General features: G+C 38.8%; 1 protein-coding gene across 3 annotated transcripts in view; it reads right to left on the reverse strand.

Annotated features, from left to right (window-relative positions):
- Nucleotides 1-2390: 2390 nt before the first annotated feature.
- Nucleotides 2391-22381, reverse strand: part of LOC131435734 (sodium/hydrogen exchanger 9B2) — a 64440-nt gene continuing 44449 nt past the window's right edge. For all 3 annotated transcript variants that reach the window (XM_058603922.1, XM_058603907.1, XM_058603916.1), the window contains exons 3-8: nt 16531-16827; nt 16196-16378; nt 9600-9775; nt 9060-9166; nt 8501-8806; nt 2391-2888 (exon numbers count right to left, since the gene is read on the reverse strand). In XM_058603922.1, the coding sequence (XP_058459905.1) occupies nt 2601-2888; nt 8501-8806; nt 9060-9166; nt 9600-9775; nt 16196-16378; nt 16531-16827 (1357 nt within the window). In that variant the 3' untranslated portion in view covers nt 2391-2600. The remainder of the gene's footprint in view (nt 2889-8500; nt 8807-9059; nt 9167-9599; nt 9776-16195; nt 16379-16530; nt 16828-22381) is intronic.

A 22381-nucleotide genomic window follows, 5' to 3' on the forward strand; every position in this document is an offset into this window, starting at 1 on the left:
CAATCCTATTAGTTCTATATTCAACTATCATAGAGCTAATTGGTTGGATTACAGATCTCACATTGAAAATCATGTGGATATGAAACTATTTTAGAAAATTCTCCGGACATCGACACAGCAATTGATAATTTGAATCATTACACTATCGAGGCTAGAAATCTTTCAGTTCCCAATGCTCAAACTAAATTAAATTCTCCTATCATCGATGACAATCTTCAACTGCTCCTTCGGTTGAACAATGTTCGTCGACGATAATGTCAACGTTCTCATGATTCTGCTATGAAAAACATAGTTAAAAAATTTCACTAAAGAAGTTGAACAAATTAAACTATATTCTAAACCTTTCTGGAAACTTCCGGAAGGTTCTTAAGAAACCTCAGAAACCAATTCCTGCTCTCAAGGAAGGAAATCAAATACTTCTTACAAATGGCGGAAAAGCTCAAAAACTTGCTCAGAAGTTCGAGAGTGTCCACAATTTTAATTTCAACGTTTCAACTATTGAAAATGAAGTCTCACTGAAATATGAGCATATTTCAACTCAAGTGTTATTACAAGATGACTTTATTGAGACGAATTTTGATGAAATTAAGTCAATCATTAGGAAACTTAAAAACAAGAAGGCTCCTGGTAATGATGAATAATGATGGTAATAAATCTTCCCGATGTTGCCTTGTGACTCTTGGTTAAACTTTTCAACAAGTGTTTTTCATTAACTTACTTTCCAAAAAGATGGAAAACGCTAAAGTAATTCCTATCCTCAAACCTAAGAAATACTCAGCAGAAACATCTAGTTATCGACCAATTAGTTTACTTTCTTCTATCAGTAAACTTTTTGAAAACATTATCTTGTTGCGAATGATGTCTCATATAAATGAGAATTCAATTTGGATTTCGTCATGAACATTCAACTACTCATCAACTTGTCAGAGAACATGATTAAAGCAAATAAATCTTCTGGGTTATCCACTGGAGTTGCTCTTCTAGACATCGAAAAAGCATTCGACAGTGTTTGGCACAAAGGTTTAATAGCAAAAATGTCTGATTTCCAGTTTCCTATTTATTTGATCAAAATGATTCAAAATTTTTTAACTGATCGCACTCATATCAAACATATCGCATCAAAACTAGCACCACTCGCAAAGGATTACCCTATCCCGAAAACGTTTCACTCGTTGCTATTTCCCAGTCCGGAAAGTGTAGGATAAACTATCGATAAACTTGCAATCATTTGAAATACCATTTTATTATCTCCAACAATGTACTTTATGTCCATTTGCAGCGTTATCCTCACCTATGACTCCTTTGCCGCAATGCCCATTCTCTTCCCTCTGTCCTGTAGTAACAACACAAGGCAGAAGCATTTCCCAGGACGGCATTCATCTCGGACCGAAAATCGTAGCCGGTTATCCGAACAGTTTCAACATAATCACGTTTTATTCCATAGTGTGTAATGCGATAGTCGATGTACTCAATATAATAATAAATAGTTTTCCAGCAACAACCCAATGGCAGTGTGTCCTTGTGCTTCAACTTTTGTCTCATCACACCGCTTGGAGAAATCGTGTACCGAAGGAGCATGCTTTGTGCGACGGAGCGACAGGAGGATGGTGACGACAGTTGGGGAGACTGGTTTTGCTACCGTGTTCCGACAATCACACCATGTAGCCGAAGTATCCGGGTGCGGGTGAAACCAAAGGAATGAAATCTAGAAACACCCCATCGTGCATCCTTGCATTCCGGTCAGCTGTACAACAAAACACCAAAACCCATAGCAAACGCTTCGCTCCGAAAGGGATCATTTCCATCCGAACATGCCTTCTACCGACCTCCAGGATCATCTTCGGCTGAAGAACCAGTTAACGACCGCACACAGATATACCGGATTGTGTTTTAAGCTTTCCGAACGTGTTGTTCTGCTGTTCCTGGCCGTTGGTCTCGGAGAGCTGTGCTAGAAACATGATTCAAAGTACCGTGGTTGGGGGTGACCTCGTGCTTTGGGAACAAAAATTTAGCCATTGGTAGGGGCGAAAGAAGCCTTGCTGTATTCCATTTCCGAAAAGCCCCACTGGGACGGTTCTGGAAGAACGACGTAGTTAGAAGCCTCCTGCACTCCGCCGCAAATTGGATTGGGCTTAAAACTTTGGAGATCGAAATGTACATCAACACCGACAAAATTGTATGCTATTGTTGTTTGCGACTCATGTTTTTGCCGAAGAAATTCACACCGCATTTTGGCTAGAAATAAACTGCGTTGTTGGATAATTTATCGTTCTCTGTCCAGTGACACTCCTGCGGGCTCCCCTTGGACAGTGGACAACAATTTTGCATTAAAATGACAATGTTTGGCACTGGATATATAGATGGCAGAAGTATGGTTTTATGCTATCGAGAATTTTTATTACCATTAACATTAAAATATACGACTTTGTGTGATAAACTTTGAAAGTAAAAAATATAAAACACTCGACCTCAAACGATTATCGACATTACTGCGAACACGAATGAAAAACAAGTTGAGGCTATTACAACAAATCCGCTGGTCCAATAAAACATCCTAAGTACTTCATTCGTTATTAAGTATGGCGTATCAATCATAACAATCACGTCTCCTCCGGTGGGCCCCGTTTCAGCCACCGGGGTGCCAGCTTGACCATCAGCAGTGCTCCCAGCGGAGCGGTGAAGACGATTGCCAGCACCGTCACAATCAGCACCGTTTGGGCCCGGGGGTACTGTTCGGTTGCGCTCAGGCTCCGTGCTAAATCCAGTGCGGCAGGACCGAGGGCCGCCTGGACGGTGGCCTTGGGAAATCCGGACAGTGTAACGTAAGCTTTTTCCCTCCAGTCCAGATCGCTACCGAGCGTTGAAAGGTAGGAGAACACCAGGCGGAACTAAAAAGGAAATTTTTGGATTATTGCACACTGTTACTGTTACAAATGAATGTAGCTTTATTTTTTTATTTAATGAAATTTATTTACAACTTCAATATTTAATGGTTAAAATTGAAATCATTTAAATTCGTAGGACACAAATTCATCGAAGAAGGCGCTACGTCACGCAAAACGACTCCAATGGAGACGCACGGTTTGTTAGACCCTACAAATCTTGGAAAATGCGACGGCGAAGTGATGGACTGATTGTTGCTACGGAGAGTGTGAGCATAAGAACAATAAATGCATTGAGCTTATCTCAAGCAATTCTAGATAGTGTTTAAATTCGTTGATTGAAGTTTACACAAGATTTTTTTTCTGAAAATTAAAATACTTTCGTTTCGTGAAATCTCTGGCATTATCCAAAATTTAGTTCGAGTTGTTACGAAGAATTTAGTTTTAATGTGACTTAACAAATATTTTAAAATATTTATTATGAAAATCTTGTGAACAATGTCGATTCAGCTTAGGATTTTTTTATAAAAAAAAATGTTTTTAAAAATACTACAAACACCATTTATTAATCCAACATATTTATTCGGAGAAAAATTAATTTGAAAAATTATTTGCAACAAAACAACTTTTTTTTTATATAGATGCCGCTTATGAATTGATTGGCTGTGAAAGTATTTTTATTACTCACAGAAAATAGAATCTAAAATTAAAAGAAATTAAAAATTTTAACTGTCCCTTTTTGACTTATTTCAAGCCTGTTTCTACATTTTCGGGTAACAGCAGATTTTTCATTACATTAGCTTTGCTTTTATATTGCTTTATATAGGCTTTAGGGTGGGACAGGTTGTATGGGAAAAAGATGAAAAGGTTTATTTTCTCGCTCCACCAAACTTTTCGTGTTCCTTTTGGATCTCATAAGAACTATGTAAAATTCTAGCTCCATCGGAGAAACTATATTTTCGCGCCCGAAGTTTAAAGTTTGTATAAGATTAAGTATAGGGAAATCGACTTTTTAGTAAAAAAAAATCGGCTGGAGATCAACGTATAATCTCTAAAAACCAGTGCGTTTTGATAGGAAATTTATCGAGAAGGAAAACCGCAAAACAATCCGACATTTGTAGAAAAAGTTATTAAAGGAAAACCGACACAAGGTCCAAACAATGGCTCATTCTCTAACACATCTAGCACTACTGCTGCTATGCGGTCGTAATATGATTTTGCTTTCTTTTGTTATGCTATAACGGTTGATCTGAGTAACTTTTGTGAAGACATCAAACAACTCAGATCAACGATTAGGGGAAAGTGTTATAAAGCGTCCCTGCTGGCTAAAACGTCTCCGTTCCTTTTTCAAGAGTTCAAGACTTTTCTACACAAAAGTTTTATCATTAACATTATCTTTTCCTAAGATCTTTCTGCTATGCAAGTTTGGTAGTTGTCGTTTGCAGGAAAATATGAAAAAACTGAAAGTATCATTAGGCAGCTTTTCGATGTAAAGTTTACCATCGACTAAACAAGCACTTTAACCGTGTAAAACTTCCAATGGTCGATTGCTACTTAGTAATTATCTTTCAGCAGTGCTAATGTTTCTATTTGCGGTATTAAAATCTAGAGAAACAAAGCAATTTATTTGATATACGAATTTTTTCATAACAGTCACTCTACGGACATTATGGCCTACCTTCGATTCAACAGTATGCTTCGAGTTAAAATATTGTTTTAAAGATTTATAACGGTTGTTAAAACAAAAAGTAGCTGTGAGAGGATCAAAAATGTTGGTTTCCAATTGTAATTAATTGATTATGCAATTGATTTCTGATGCAAAGAATATCTTCTTTATCTGCTTTTCTTCTATACCGACACTTCAAGGGGCATATTGCATCATTGTTGTGGGCAGCCCGGTGGCAACAATAAGGCGCTCCAGCTAGTGCTATCGTAACCAACATCTCAGTCCTTCGGGGCCATCAAAGCTAGCAAGTCAGTGAGAGCAAAGTAAACAAAATGAAGTAAAATACAACACTTCATTGATTGTGAAAGTCAGTATTACAATTTGGCAGCGCACGTTTCATAACGATATCACATTTATAATCAAACATAAAAAAATCAACTTTCACAGCTAAATATCACAGATATTTAGCAACAACGAACTTATATACTTCTTCGTTGTTTTCGTCTTTGCGGAAAAGATTGTGGGACATACCACTGATTTGTTGTAAAGCATATTATAAGGTTGCTGGGGCATTATGCCAACGGCAAGCGAAAAAACTGAGAATGTGGTCGTTTTGGAAAATATTTTTGTATCAATCAATTCTCATCACTTCTACCGAAATCATTGAAAATTATGTTCCTCAGACGTAGCAAAATCATATTACCGCCACTGACAGCAGTGGTGCTAGATGCATTAAAGAATGAGCTATTGTTTGGACCTTGAGTCAGGTTTCCTTTAATAACTTTTTCTGCAAATGTCGGATTGTTTTGCGCTCTTCGAAGGTTTTCCTCCTCGATAAATTTCCTACCAAAAACACACATGAACCGATTTTTAGAGTTCAAAGGTTGATCTCCTGCCGATTTTTTTTTGAAAAACGTGAATTTCTCCATAATAATCCCACACAAACTTTAAACCTCGTGCGTGAAAATATAGTTTCTTCGATCGAACTAAAACTTTGCATGGTGCTTATGGGACCCAAAAGGAACACGTTTGATGGAGCTGAAATCAATATTTTATCCGTTCCTAGTAGACATTCTGAATGATGTAAATAAGAAAGGAAACATTCTTCGATCAAGAATATGATTTTTAAGTCTCGCGTTTTATACTAAAAAGGCTCCCATAGCTTTAGTGCGGTGTCTCTACCGATTCGTATGAAAAAAAAAACATCTTTGGGCTATCTATTTGTCTATTTGTCACGAAGATAGGTTATGCCATTATTTTGAGATGGGATTCGAATGAAATGACATCTTTCTCATGGAGCAAAATGAATATTCCGATCACTGCAGCAGAACTAACAATATACTATCGGTTTTTAATATTTACAGATAAAATTTAATTCACTACTTTCTGTTACAGTTTTGCTGTCGTATCACGAGGCGAATTATCCCTGACGCTCACAACTCTTAAGCCAAGCCCGTACCAAGGGTTTTGGTTTGGGCCTTCAAATAATAGAAAATATGATACTGGAGATTACTTATGTACCTAATTCTCGGTATGCCTTTTACCGGCGTTTTTAACAGACACTTTAAACTTCCCCACTGGAACTGTCATTATGGAGTATTCAAATAAAATTGATGACTGTGCACGGAAAACTCTAACTTACAAAACGCCTGTAATTCACAAAAGAGTAAAGCACGTAACGCCTATCAATCACAAAAAACAACAGCATGTCGCGTTTCGTAACGCAAATAACTTACAAAAATGTAACGCATGTAACGCTCCGTAACGCTTATGATTCACAAAGAGTAACGCATGTAACGCTTCGTAACGCCTACAGCTTACAAAAAGTACCGCATCATTACTCCTATAACTTGCATAACGCATGCAATGCTTCGTAACGCCTCTTATAACTTACAAAAAAGTAACGCATGAAACGTTTCGTAACGCCTATGATTCACAAAACAGTAACGCATAGAACGCTTCGTAACGTATATGATTCATAAAAAGTAGCATATGTAACGCCTCGTAACGACTATAATTTACTGAAAAGTAACGCATGTAACGCTTCGTAACGCATGTAACGTTTCGTAACACCTATGATTCACAAAAATTACAATTACAAAAATGTACCGCATGTAACGCTTCGTAACGCTTATGACACACAAAAAAGTTACACATTTAACGCTTCGTAACGCCTATAACTTACAAAAAAGTAACGCATGTAACGCTTCGCAACGACTATAACTTACTCAAAAGTAACACTTCGTAACGCCTATGACACACAAAAAAGTAGCACATTTAACGCTTCGTAACGCCTATAACTTACAAAAAAGTAACGCATATAACGCTTTGTAACACCAATGATTCACAGAAAAGTATCGCTTCGTAATGCCCATAATTTACTAAAAAGTAACGCATGTAACACTTTGTAACGTTTATGACTAACAAAAAAGTAACGCATGTTACGCTTCGTAACGCCTGAATTTTTCAGTTTTCAATCGCTCCAATAATGTACACTTATACTTGCTGTCGATAGTGTTTAAAATTTTTCGACGAAGTCCACGAAAATTATATAACATTTCCAAAAAATCCACTTCATGACTTTTCCGTCCTATTCAGCCTCCCTAGACCGCTTCGGAGTACTCGTGCCGCTGTCAGTTCATTGTCGGGTTTTCTGGGTGTATAATTATGTATCCTAGTTTCGTCAACAGTTTCCAACCGACACCAAAAGTCCAACCGAATCTAATCACCTTAAGCGAAAATTTGAAATTTATTTATTTAATTATTTAGGAGTAAGGGAAAAGCCCACTGGAGCTGAGATTTTTGTTCTCCTTCTCCAGCAGGCATAAAACCTTCTCATCTTTTGTATCCACAGATAACATTTGCCCAAATGATACATAACGAAATCTTGAATTACCCTTATTTAAACTACAAAGCTAACTAACAACTATTCATATCGACTAATTATCTTAATAAAGCTAGCGGGAAAAGATTAGGAGAAAACAGGTTTAAATGGTGTTACAAAATAAATTGAAATCAAATTCATCAGAGCAAGTATTGAATACACGATACATAATCGAAAACGGTTCATTAAAGCCATAGTTAGTTCTAGCACGAAGAATTCTGAGAAAGGGATTAAACCGTAAATTACGCTGATGTTGACATTCAACTTAGCTGTTGTAGGAGATCTGCACAATCAATTCGAGTTTGGATTAAGTCCGCGACGAAAACAGCTTTTAGTGTATCAGGGCGGACAGATAGCAAATCGAGGTGTATGAGCCTACATCGATTTTCGTAGCTTGGAAGATTCAATTGATATCTCCAGGGCAGGCAACGCAAAGCAAAAACAAATGAACTTGCGCTGAACAGTTTCAATGTGCTGCTTATCAGTTTAGTAATATGGTGCCCTGACAACCACAGCATACTCCAGTGTAGAGCGAACTAAAGCGCAATATAACGATTTCAGGCAGTATATGTCACTGATTTTTTTTAGATGCGTTAGAGAGGATATATTCTATGTGATCTTTGAAACTAGAGAGAAGGAGATAACGGAGCATTTAGAGGCGTTCAGAACCATTCTGTTGACGTTGCACCAGTTAAAAAATACATCCAACGGTGACTGCAAGAAATTTGAGTCTTTCAGATTTTTGATGAGATAAAACCGCTTGAAATCGTCGGCAAGCAGAAGACTGATTTTGTGATAGTAAAAAGGCTGATTAATTATAAGTATTGAAAAAACAACTGCTAGTGTAGTGTTGCCTGGCAAAATACTGTTAAAACCGACGCAACTTTCCAGCAGCCAAGAGATATTCGTGTGAGGTGCAAACGACTGACTTTGATTTATTGCTTTACAGATTATACCTTCATCTCCAGGGCAAAACGATTATTCGAAAACGTTACGGAGGAATATTGATTGCCCAGTGCAAGAAATCAGATCCCAATGCAATGTCTTAATGCAACAAAAGGCACTTACCGAAACTGCGACCAGTAGCGTGACTGCTCCGTACAGGACCGTGTTTGCTTCCAGTACCGAGAAGTTCACTTCCTTTCCAATTAACGAGAATGACACCGGTTTCAGGAATTTCCACAGCAAATCCAGGTACATGCCGACCTCGTTCCCGTCGTACTCGGGACGCTTTTTCCAGCCGGTTCCGGCGACAAAAGCCGTCATTATGCAACCCAGAGCACCTGCCGAAGGGTATCCAATAAGTTTACTTCCAACCACCGAAAGCGTCCCGGCGAGGATCGTCATCGTGAAACGTAACCCGTTGGTGTATTTCTGTGTGAATAATTAAAATTTCAATAAGATCCAACATGATTTACGACACTTTCTTCTGGTGAGTGGCAGTTCCTTCCCACCGAGAGTCCTGTCGCGCGAAGTTGATGCATTTAAGTGAAGCACTAAGCGCCGCGGTTGGTAGGTTGGAAGGAACTCGCGCCCCAGCATCTTGCACAGAATGAAAATGTTGAAGAAGCACAGAATTTGGGTATGTGTGTGTGTGTGTTAGTGAGTTTGAGGGTGAATATCGTACCGCTTGATAGGATGGCATGTAAAGCATCCAGGCTCCACAAGCGCTGCCAAAGACGAGACCAATTACGATACCGATAGGTCCCTGGAGTATCTGACTCGTGAGGTTACCTGAAACGGTGGAAAACCGGTAAAACAAGGTGTACTACAAGTAAGATACATCATCGTACAAAAGTAGATGCAAGACACCAAATATGGCGCCCGACGACGAAGAAATCGGTTCGGTTCGCAAGTGCTATCTTCTTGATGCCGAAGGCATCAGGTGCCCGAGTCGAGCAGCGAAAACTAGCACGTACTACAAAAGCAATAACTGTCTCCGACAGCAATGTACCGAGAAAATCCTAACTGTCCGGAGATGCCGATAGCTTGCGTGAAATATTAATCTTGTTTTAAAAAAAATGCAGTATTACAGCAGAAACACATTCCTCCTAACGAACACGGGCATTGTTCTGGCATTCCTGTCGGTGGCAACCATCATCACAGCGCACGGTGTCCTGACTGCATCTACTTCCGTGAGCTTCCACAGCCACCAACCGCTACTTACCAGTGGAAAATATCATCCCCAAAAGTACGCCAAATAGGAAAATAGCTAAAACATCATTACAGCTTGTCATAGCGATGATTAATGTGTGGATTCCTTTATTCATGCCAAGCTGTTCCTCCTTCAGACGCAGCAGTACTGTCACCACAACGTTCGGCGAGATTGCCGTTACCACCAGGCTAGAACGGACGACGACCATACGAACGATAGAAATAGAAGCAAAAAAAAACGAGGAAAAATGGTTAAGTGAAAATTTGGTTGAGCTGCTGGTTAAATGAAAATGAACAAAAATTCCGAACGAGATGCCGCCTGTGGGTGAATAAAGAAAAGCGACTCGGAATCCACCTAAAAGCGATAGGATTTTACCTACTGCATAATTTCGCAGAATGTGGAGTGGGATTTCCTATCACTTTTGAGTAAACGGATATTCTGATCTTGTTCTTTCACTTTTGTGTTCGATTGGTTTTTCAAATTCGAAAAAAAAATTAGCATGATTATGAGGACAACACTTCAAACTCTTGCCCTTGTTAAAAATTTCAGCAATAACTCAAGGAAGTCATCTAGGTCCATTATTTTCGTTCTATTTGATAACGACAGCTGAAAAGATTTAAAATCTAAAATTACTATACGAAGACTATGAAGACATCAATCGTTTTACTTATTGGCTGTGTAAAATAACAGATCGGCTGAAAAGTTCGTATCGTTTCTATGATACCAACCATCAAAAGATACGTGTATAAATTTGACAGCTGTCTGATTATTAGTTTGTGAGTTATTGCATTTTGAGTGAAGCTACTTTTGTTATTGTGAAAAAAATGGAAAAAAAAGGAATTTGGTGTGTTGATGAAACACTACTTTTTGATGAAAAAAAGTACCGCCGATACCAAAAAATGGCTTGGTGAGTGTTATCCAGACTCTGCACCGGGCGAAGCAACAATTCGTAAGTGGTTTTTCAAAATTTCGTACTGGTCATATGAGCACCGAAGACGATGGACGTCCAAAAGAGGCTGTTACCGATGAAAACGTGAAAAAAATCCACAAAATGATTTTCAATGACCGTAAAGTGAAGTTGATCGAGATAGCTGACACCCTAAAGATATCAAAGGAACGTGTTGGACATATTATTCACGAATATTTGGATATGAGAAAGCTTTGTGCAAAATGGGTGCCGCGTGAGCTCACAATCGATCAAAAACAACAACGAATTGATGATTCTGAGCAGTGTTTGGAGCTGTTATATCGAAATAAAACCGTTTTTTTCGTCGATATATAACAATGGACGAAACATGGCTCCATCACTTCACTCCGGAGTCCAATGGACAGTCAGCTGAGTGGACTGCACGTGATGAACCGAACCCAAAGCGTGGAAAGACTCAACAATCGGCCGGTAAGGTTATGGCGTCTGTATTTTGGGATTCGCATGGTATAATTTTCATCGACTACCTTGAAAAGGGAAAAATCATCAACAGTGACTATTATATAGCGTTATTAGAGCGTTTGAAGGACGAAATTTCAAAAAAAACGGCCTCATTTGAAGAAGAAAAAAGTTTTGTTTCATCAAGACAATGCACCGTGTCACAAGTCGGTGAAAACCATGCTGAAATTGAACGAATTACTCCCTCATCCACCGTATTCTCCAGATTTGGCCCCCAGTGACTTTTTCCTGTTCTCAGACCTCAAGAGAATGCTCGCTGGTAAAAAATTTAGAAGCAATGAAGAGGTCATCGCTGAAACTGAGGCCTATTTTGAGGCAAAGGACAAATCGTACTACAAAAATGGTATCGAAAAGTTGGAAGATCGCTATAATCGCTGTATCGCCTCTGATGGCAATTATGTTGAATAATAAAAACGAATTTTAGCAAAAAAATATGTGTTTCTATTAAACGATACGAACTTTTAAGCCGAACTGTTATGTATTCATTTATTATCATCGGACATTACAGTCTAAATGAAATGATGTTACACTATTCTCAAAGAGGCATAAAAACCACTATCTTTTTCAATACACTCAAATTTGCACATAATACATACATAATTGTCGTTGTTAATAAATTAAACTATGTAGTCATCATACGTTAATCATTCAATTTTTTTGATGAGTCGCCAAGCTCGAAGGTACCTTCAGCTTAAAAATGCTTTACTCTTTGCTTTCTGAGGCTGGGTGTCAATTTGGAAAATGCAAAACTAACCGCGTAACCTTTTTCTGTCAGAATTTTGGAACGTTTATAACTCAGTGAGTTGGTGATAGATTTATATAATTTAACTACTAATAGATTCGGAAACATTTAGCTTAAACTTATGAGCTTAAGTATTTCAATTGCATACCATTGAAAAATTGGTTTGAATTGACTTATGTTTTTACGAGCCTAGCGCACAAAAGGGAATCTATAAATATATGCCCGAACACATCTCTGCTTCAGTTAACCCCTGGCTGTGAGCAAGCATTCCTCGTAGGCCGGTTAAAAGTGTTTGAGTATTGAGTGGATGAAAGTCACATTCATTCGCTCGCTAGATAATCGCAGGCCAATTTAGAATTTGCGGTGATAGATTTTTCGGACCTAATTGGAAGCGCATGTATCTCGATGATTTGTTGATGGATTTGTCTCATTTAATTGATTCGAAAGCTTCAATATTGTACGCTAAAAAATCTTGGATTCAGTATGAAGTTGTGTTATGATAATAATCATAAATACTTCTTTTTCATTAAATGTCGCTAAACATAATGAACTACCTTTCAGCATAATCCCTTAGACCCCCTGCAGCAAACTATAATCGAATTTTTGAATAGTTAAAAATTGATTTAGTCTTATAAAGCATAATATTCTGGTCTAATATTGCTTCCAAAAATCCAGACTAAGTGTAACAAAAACAATGCAATGCAGTTATGCGTTATGCAGTATCAATTTGAACAGGCTAGAAATAAAACGCCTCAAAAAATTCAGAACTTAGTACAAATGTGTTGCACAGACACACACGCATAGAATTATTAGATGTAATATTATATAGTAGGGGAGACCGGGGCTAGTTGGCCGAGTGGCTTTTCTGAAAAGGCTATTATGCAAAGTGGTGACATCTATAATGATTTTGGTGGAGCATTAAGTCACCCACGTACCGACGTAATTTCAGGTGTTTTTGTGTTGTCGTTTGTGCAGGAACACGTTTTTTTTTCTTTTTTCGGCAATGGCGAGTAAATTTCTGTTTTTGTAAGGTAATACGTATAACGCGGATCAATTTCTATTCGATTTCCAAAAACTTAGTACCATTGGAAAAGGTATTCAAAACATTACAAAATGGCATATCGGTTGGTTTCCAGTATAACCTTAAAAACATTCATTGGGGCAGGTTGGCCGAGTTTTGTGCGGGGTTGGTTGGCCGAGTTGTAAGATTAGCTTATAGCAAAGTACACTTGGATATTCGTGGAATGTTATCCTTTTGTCGTGAATACGAATTGCTTTACTATGGGGTGTCTTTCTAACTTTACCCTCTGAGAGAGTGATAAGTTTTTGATCGTGAATATCTATTGTTGTATCTAACAAATCAACATAATTTTTGCTACATGCCATCGGAAATATGATCACAATTTTATGATAAAATATTCAGTTGTATGACATAATCTCAAATAATTCAAAATTAAACTTTTCTGAAATGTTTGGTATAAACGAGTATCAAAGAGGATAATTCATAAGGCGCGTTTGCCTTTCTCGTATTATTAAAGCTCAGTGATCTGTGAAAGAATTTATATAATCACCAATAGAATCGAAATTTTTCAACTTAAACGTGTATAGCAACAGCATTGAAGTATTTCAATAGTACACTATTGAAAAACCTGTCTCATTTGACTCATGTCAACACCAGCCAATCAGAACGCGTTCTGAAGAAGAGAACAAAATACCTGCTGCTGTACAACAAATCGTTCGAGAAAATTTGAGTTCCACAATTTGGTCCCTAAAATTCTGTATACGGCTATTTTTATAGCCATAAGGAACGCCCATTAGTGAAAAAGCTGCAGACGAAATCACATAAAAAGAAACCTCTCAACAAAAATTGGATCAGTTTGGATTCTATCGCCACTGCGAGCAGATGTATTTGTATGTCGTTTGCAAAGCTAGTTTCGCTTTCGGCAAGAGCGATTACGTCACAGCTGCCAGTCATTTGCATTGGTGAAAAAACAACGGTGGAGAGCATTACACAAAATCAGCCGTTCTAATGACTCTAAAAGTTTTCTAAAGAACTATTAGGATTTGTTGTTCACAAATCGAAGGTAAATATTCTCAGTTTAGTGCAAATCTGAAGTGCAAATTAGTGCTAGTTACCGGAGAATCAAAATTAAAAACTACTATACTATACTGAACACACCGCACACATACAAAAGCGATTATCTAGCGAGCGAATGAATGTGACTTTCATCCACTCAATACTCCAACACCTTTAACCGGACTACGAGGAATGCTTGCTCACAGCCAGGGGTTAACTGAAGCAGAGATGTGTTCGGGCATATATTTATAGATTCCCTTTTGTGCGCTAGCTCATACTTCGCAAATTGGACGATAGGATGACATCATTAACGCACTTTGATTGGCTCGTAAAAACAAAGGTCAATTCAAACCAATTTTTCAATGGTATGCAATTGAAATACTTAAGCTCATAAATTCAAGCTAAATGTTTCCGAATCTATTAGTAGTCAAATTCAAAATTCTGACAGAAAAAGGTTACGCGGTTAGTTTTGCATTTTCCAGATTGACACCCAGCCTCATATAGCAAAAAGTGAAGCATTTTTAATGCCCAGAAACAGGCTCGCATATCAACTGCGTGTAAAATTTTGAATGAGCAACCCGGATAACACTTGCAGATGTCGCCGCGATCGACATTTTTTTTGAATTCTGCAATCACGTCACGTTAATTTTTTTACTGTAGGTTAAAACCACAAACATGTTATTGTTTTATTTCGATTTTTTTTTCACTTGTGATACTCGCGATGTATCATTATTATCAACGAGGTTTCATCGGACAAGTTATGGATATCACGAACCAGTCTCTTCAATGATGCGTACTTTTTCTCGAGCTGAGAGTACCTTCGAGATTGACGACTCATCAAAAAAATCGTATGATCAACGTATGATGATTTTATAGTTTATTAACAACGATAATTATGTATGTATTATGTGTAAATTTTAGTGTATAAATAAAGATACTGGTTTTTATGCTTCTTTAAGACTAGTGTACCATCATTTCATTTAGACTGTAATGTCCGATGATAATAAATAAATAAATAGACATGGGTAATAAAATTGTGTGGATATCGTATGAGATGTGTTTAAACTGTTGTATTTAGAACATATTTGTAATAGGCAATAGAACTTCGAAACAGAGCAGAAGTTTTTAGCAAAACTAGTACTGAAATCATTTAGGTTTTGGTATCTCATGGGTACCGGTTTGTGCTAGAGTGCACATGACTGTTTTTAATTATTTCTCATTCAGCTTATCAGTGCATTAGCAGATCATGTTGGACTTTGCGAGGTGGCATTAGGAGTCCAACATAATCTGCTAATGCACTGACGAGCTGAACGCGAAACGTAAAACAATTGAAAACAATTACACTGAAAAATGTTTTGAAAATGTAAGTTCCATCCACTCTATTTATCCACTTATCTATGAAGGATTTAAGTAAGTTGCACTCATCCGATTCCTATTCCAACGGCCATTCTAATGCAGGTATACTGGCACTTGCCCAAACTTTTCTCAAACGAACAAAAGTGCGATTACTCCAGAAGTTAACCTTACTGAAATGATTCAGTTTCCATCGACCATTACAACTCTCTTCTAACTTTTACATCCGACAGTACCTGAAGCATTCAATTTCGTCTAAGAAAGGGAAGTTTTTTCTTTTTCTTCTTTTCCACTACAGACACAACTTCAGCGCTAGTTTTGGATGAACCCAAAATTGATTTCCAGCGTTATTTTTCTCATTGCGCACACTTTGAATGCAATCTGCTCCAAGCACTCAGGGGGGCAGGCATCGTGGTGTACGACGATGGAAACTTTTTTTTTTCCTCTCTTCGTTTTGCATTGCCTGCGTCGAATCGCACAATAAAGCTTTCGAAAAATCAAGAAAACTAGAGGTGAAGAAATTTTCTCCTGCTCCAGATTGCACGCTTGCATTGGTCAAAAAGAAAGGGCGTTTCTTCCGTCAATCTTTTGAATGACCCTATTGTGGGGAGTAATGCAAAGAATCCCCGCGCTGTTTTATTTTTCAATATTACTGCTGTGGAAACCTCGTTTAATGTGGCTTTCAGAAGGATTGCTTTTTCCATTAAGCTATCGGTTGGATTTTTTTTCTTCCTTTCGTTTAGCAAAGATCACAAAAAGTGCATTTAAAACCAAATTAACGGATTTCCGCTCTAGCTTATCGCCGCGCATGATGACCGGTCCGTTCGTCCGTCCGTCCGGGTCCGGTGGTTTGCGGTAGAGCTTCAAAAGAAAAAGCATTTCCTTCGTACAACCTATTTACGGTATGGTTTTTCATCTTCACCAGCATCATCACCGGAACAGGGTACAACAGAAATGGAAGAGCTCATATTGCTAACACACTCAATACTTACCCCATCAAAGCTCCCCACATCCAAGGTAGATCCAGAAGGTACCTGGATAGGACGGCGATTGCGGCCACCTCAGCCGCCGTCGGGATGATGGTCAGTTGCATAATAAATCGGAAAAGCCTTTTCAACGATTCGTAATCCAAGCCCAAACCGGCCAGCAGCATTATATTCACCAGTGTCATTTCCCTGCGAATCACCACCACCATTATCATTATTCATCGATATAACTAATATTCAGTTCCGACGTTCGACAAAAGACGTTCGTTCGAACTTGAATCAGGAATCAGTTCTACCACTACAATACATCATTAAAAAGCCGAGCATAGAAACAAACTCACCTTAAAAACACCTCCACCTTCTGCAGTCCATGGAAATCAGCCCAGCCAATGTTTGTGTACAGAACGCCCCAGAACAGCATGCCCAGCATATCCGGCAGACCCGTCAGCGAAACCAGAATACCGCTGATCTGGGCACCGACGAACAGAAAGCACAGTCTCATAAGTGGCGTATCGGGTTCCGTTAGCTGCCGGGGAAGAACCGAAAACGCAATTCCCCAGAGTAGCAACAATACCGTCAGCAGCGCGATAGGCTGCGAAACAATAGGCCAATTTCGGACGAACGGTCGCTTCGATGTCCTGTTCCGGATGACGGGGCCCGGGTTGCACGTAATCGTAATGTTGTTGGTAAGGAAATGCCACAAAATGAAACAAACAGCCAGCAGAATGTGAGAGGGTGGTGTGTGGAAAGAACAAACATGCAATCAACTATTTTATCTGGTGTGTACAAACTCGGTTGCTGCGTGGGTGAAAGAAAATCTAAACATTGAACTGTAGCTTTAACGGGTTTCGTTGAATAAGCCCATCGTTAAAACAACTGGATCGCACCGTTGCGGGAAAAAGGATGTTTTCCGGGAGTCAATATTGTCTTAAGTGACGGAAGTGGGACATTCAAGAATTATTTGAATTTACTTTTTTTCTCAAACCAAAAACTTCTTGTACATCAAATTCCAAATCCGTGAGACAGACCACTTAATTTAATGCGGGGATTTTTTTTCCAAGAAACTAGACCAGTGCGGTAAAATTTCAGTTCTGTTCCCATACTCAAATGAGACTCACTGAATTCATCGTCAATTGAATAGCCAGAGACTAGAGGTGGGCAATTTGCTCCTGAGCTGATGGGCAATGTGCTCCAATGAATCGAATCATAAAATTGAGCTGACAGCTCTCATCGCAGCTATCTGCTCTCTCATTTGCTAAGTACTCAGTTCACCGCACTATGAGGAATGGAATATGCTACCAGACCCTGTCAGCTTGGAGCGAAGTCAATCTTCAGTTCAACAACGCCATCGCACGGCATCACATTCAACATATCATGTCAATTGTATGGGTGCGCAACCCTGCTATTTTGGCGCGCACGAATTTGACATTTTTCTCCCCTACTTCTATGTATAAGATTCGATGCGGGCTCGCCTGGGGGCGACATGCTCGCAAAAAAGGATGTTGCCAATGATTTGTTCGGGAAATGTGAGAGCTGGATATCTTGTTAATATGATGTCTTTAATGCTACCCAGTGCTGTGAAACTTCATTCAATCCAATTGAAATCGAATGTGAACACACACACTGACGAACACTCACCTGGAGTAAACTTCACGTTCTAACACACACCCTTCGCAGTCGCACCGAATGGCCATTATACCGTTTTTCATTCGTTTCTCTTTCAACCGAAGCTCAGCTTAACCACAGTCATTTTATCGCTTCTGAAGTAACAAAATATCTCTTACAATTGAATGGAAGAGCGGACTTCAAATGAAGTGCATGTAAACATTCGAATTGTTTCTGGATAATGGATGAAAGGTAAACCAGTAACTGAAATATCAATTACAAAATAAAAAACGTGCTTAATCCACCTAACAGTGAGATGATACCGTTTTTATCAATCCGCATGTGTTTTTGCATGGATATTCTTAGGTGTTTTAGTTCTCATGACATTATTTTCATTATCGTCGTTTTAAACGGCAAATTGAGATTTTAATCACTCATTACTCTGTAATGTCGAAACTGCAAATCGGATCGAATTTCAATCTTAGCGTGCGACAATCGATTGAACATTCCATGAGATGTCGAAGTAAGTTCCACTTTAGAGTTTTTCGTCATCATTTATAGTAGGGCAACGGCTCCCTATTTCATCTGAGCTCCTATTTCCATCTCATCCCTTCACCTCATAACTTTGAACATGAATAATATTTTACAACCTACCGGAAGCAAACTGTGAAATGTTTTAAAATGATTTGAAAAGCTATTGTCACACTTTCCTATTGAAAGAAATGGTTTTAAATTCTTCGGTGATCGTTTTTTTTCATATAAAATAAACTCACTTTTCAATTTAGGACACATTTTCGTCTCAAGATTTACAGTTCGTCATGTTTCTGAATATCTACTAATCGATTCGTCTCAGAACATGATCACTATTTAGCACAATTACACTACCATTGAATGCTGGATGACTTCATAATTAGTTATGTTCACTTGCCACTTGTTTAGTTAACGATTAAAAACTTCAAAATTTTCCCGACAAGCAATAAAAGTCCTCAAAAATATGAGATGAAAGTTTTTCACTTCGTTCACTTGATTGCGCTTTGTTTTCATCTCATTTGGTTTTGCAAAGTTGCCAAGTTATTTCATAATGTTACAAAACAAAAATTGTTTATCTTCTTCAAATTATCATCAAAAAGTATGTTTTTGGTATCCGTGACATTAGTTTAATTATATTATTGATATTAATATTTCAATAAAACTGTTTCTGCTTCGAATATTACTAGAAAGAACGTGTTAAATACTAATGAAATAACCATTGTGGCAAATCTAGTAGCACTGGTTTCATTCCTCTATACGCCAACATAACGCTGTGAAGTGTGCGTGTGTTTCATCGGCTGTGCCCAGAGATGCCAGGTATTTTCATAGAAAATATGTATTACTTTGCATAGAAAGTCCATATCTGTTCTATCTGTTTTCACTAATAAAATGACGTTAAAAGATTGTTCTTTAGATCTCCGTAAGTCATTGCCCCATCAATTAGATAATTCAACGAGTAAATTTTTTACCAATAATAATAATGTGGAAAATTCCTGGCGGGTACGGTTGTATCGTTTGAGTTGTATATCTGGCAGCGGTAAGGCAGTCGGTCACCAGAATGTCTGCAAGCCATATTTTTCCAGCTGGCAGCGTTTAGTCAGCCATCTGGCAGCCATGCGAATGCGGGTGAGAGTGTAATAGTGGAATATTTTGTTTTGATTGCTGTCGCCATTGCAAATTTATAGGATGAATAAAAGATCAACGATAGGATGGATAAAAAACCATTGAGATGAAATTAGGAGCAGAGTAGTGAAAACATCATTAGTGTTTTTAGCTGTTTTATAAATATTAGTTGAATTTTCAAGAAATGTGAATCAATTTTCAATGTGGAGCAAGGCGAATGAAGTAGTAATATGAAATAGTTACAGTGATTTTAGTGGCTAAATCGGGGTTTGAGGACGTCGCCTTACAAATGAGATGAAATAGGGAGCCCTTACCCTACTTCCAGAGCCGGTATTCAGGAACTAGCATAACCCTAAATGATTCGAATGGCCTTAACCCTGCAGTCAGGTTCAAAAAAATTTACATTAAAAAGGTTCGTGGACCATTTGGTCGGTTGTGTATTTTCCATAGAAAATACACAACAAACGCTATACTGTTTAGTATTTTTTGTGTTACTGTCTTTTTATATAATTTTGTTACACGAAATATATTCGCTAACACAAATATTCCCAAATAACACACACGCACAGCCAGAAACGCGCGTTGACATTGGTAATAATAACTTTTTCAAATGTAAACAAATGAGTCTGTGTGTAAAATGAGCGCCAACATATGACAGCTGCGGATCAGCTAGGCAGTTTGTGTTCATGTTTTGTTTTTTCTTGACGTGATTTTTGTTTTCGATAAGATGGCAAGTTATAAAAGATATTCAACAAGAAGTACAACTATAGCTGATCGTGAAAATGAAATTCAATTGAACCGTGCATTGCCGTTTCAACCTTCCGAGTGAACGGACGTGCTTTGTGTTTACTGCGAAAGCGTTGAAAACCAGTGCCGTGTGTGATAAAGTGACCGGACGATCAAAACTAGATCGCTATTGTGTAATAGACAATAGTGCTTTTTCCTGTGAGAGGTTTTATGCACATTATATACTGAAGCAGTGTATTGTTGTGAGCGGACGATCGAAACAGTACCGTTAGCCGGTGATTGTTCGATCGATCAAAACAGGCCCAGCGGTGTACGTGATATCACTGTGCGGATTAAAAATAAGTGTGTTTTTTCCTCTCGGAGGTTTTTTGCACACCATCGCAGCGGCGATACGCCGATCGACGAGGGCTAGGCCTTGGTGGCCCCCGTTGGATTTAAGTTAAGTATCATTATTTAGTTTTTTTTTCCTTCCTGCATTCGACTGTTCTATTTCTCCCCGATTCACTTAATTCTGTGCGGAGGTAGCTCCGCAACATGTCTAGTCTAAATTCTGACCCCCCCGTTCCCGATGATCAAATGGAGACTTCCCTTGACTATAAAAAGTCTCGCATAAAGAGCTATCCGGATGGGCTCGCACTACCGGCCGGTCCTTATGCGGTCTATTTCCGGACCAAATCGAAAGAAAAAAAATTAAATATTTTAAAAATATCGCGGGACCTGTCCTCGCGATACAATACTATAAAAAGTTTTGATAAGATACGTCCAGACAAGCTCAGGGTCCTGTTTACCAGTTCAAAACAGGCTAATGAGCTCGTTCAAAATGATCCTTTTACGCGGGAGTACCGCGTCTACGTGCCAGCTCGCGAAGTAGAAATCGACGGTGTGGTCACCGATTCGAGTTTGACTTGCGAGGAAGTTCTTAAGTACGGGGCGGGTTGTTTTAAAGACCCCTCACTTAAGAATGTCAAGATACTGGATTGCAAGCGATTGCATTCAGTATCGATCGCCGGGGATGGAACAAAGTCCTATCCCCAATCAGACTCTTATCGTGTGACCTTCGCCGGTTCTGCTTTGCCCAACTACATCCTCTTGGACCGGGTTCGTTTGCCTGTTCGCCTATTCGTACCCCGAGTAATGAACTGTACTAATTGCAAAAAACTGGGGCATACAGCTACCCATTGCAGCAATAAGCCACGTTGTGCTAACTGTGGGGAAGCTCATGCGGACGGCTCTTGCGGTAAGGATGCTGAAAAGTGTCTCTACTGTAAGGAGGGTCCGCATGACCTCTCTGATTGTCCCGCTTACAAACTGCGAGGTGATCGAATGAAGCGTTCCCTAAAGGAGCACTCCAAGCGTTCTTTCGCAGAGATGCTTAAAAGTGCCACCCCTCCTAAACAGACAACGAACCCATATGCCTGCTTGTCAACTGACGAGAGCGATTCTGACGACCCTTTGGAAGGTCCATCTTCGGCGGTCCCTCATAGCTGTAGGAAAAGAATAAATAAATCCTCTCATAAGCTACCTAGTAAGGGTTCGAAGGTGTCTTCCGAAGGGCTTCGAAAAGTTACAGCTAACGGGAATCGGGACACAACACCGAAGCAAAAAGCTCCTGGTCTCGGAAAACTCAATTCCGAGATGGAATTCCCACGACTTCCCGGGACTAAAAAATCCCCAAGCGTCCCAGAAAATCTACCAGAGAACCAACTAGGTGCTGGACTTATCAAGTTCTCTGATGTTGTGGACTGGATTTTTACAACTTTCAATATTTCAGACCCTCTTAGAAGCATTTTAATTGCTTTCATGCCAACAGTAAAAACATATTTGAAGCAGTTGACTGCAAATTGGCCCCTTCTCTCAGCGATTGTATCCTTCGATGGCTAAATCATCCACCGAGGTCACGGATCTAATCACTGTTTTACAGTGGAATTGCAGAAGTATCATCCCAAAAATAGATTCTTTTAAATTTCTAGTAAATAATCTGAAATGTGACGCATTTGCATTGTGCGAAACTTGGCTAACTTCTGAAATATCCTTAAACTTCCACGATTTTAACATTATTCGCCTGGATCGAGATGATCCCTATGGAGGAGTACTTTTAGGGATCAAAAAGTGCTATTCTTTTTATCGAATTAACCTCCCCTCGATACCAGGTATTGAAGTTGTCGCATGTCATGTTACAATCAAAGG

The sequence above is a fragment of the Malaya genurostris genome, chromosome 1 (assembly GCF_030247185.1).
Source record: "Malaya genurostris strain Urasoe2022 chromosome 1, Malgen_1.1, whole genome shotgun sequence".
Taxonomy (NCBI): domain Eukaryota; kingdom Metazoa; phylum Arthropoda; class Insecta; order Diptera; family Culicidae; genus Malaya; species Malaya genurostris.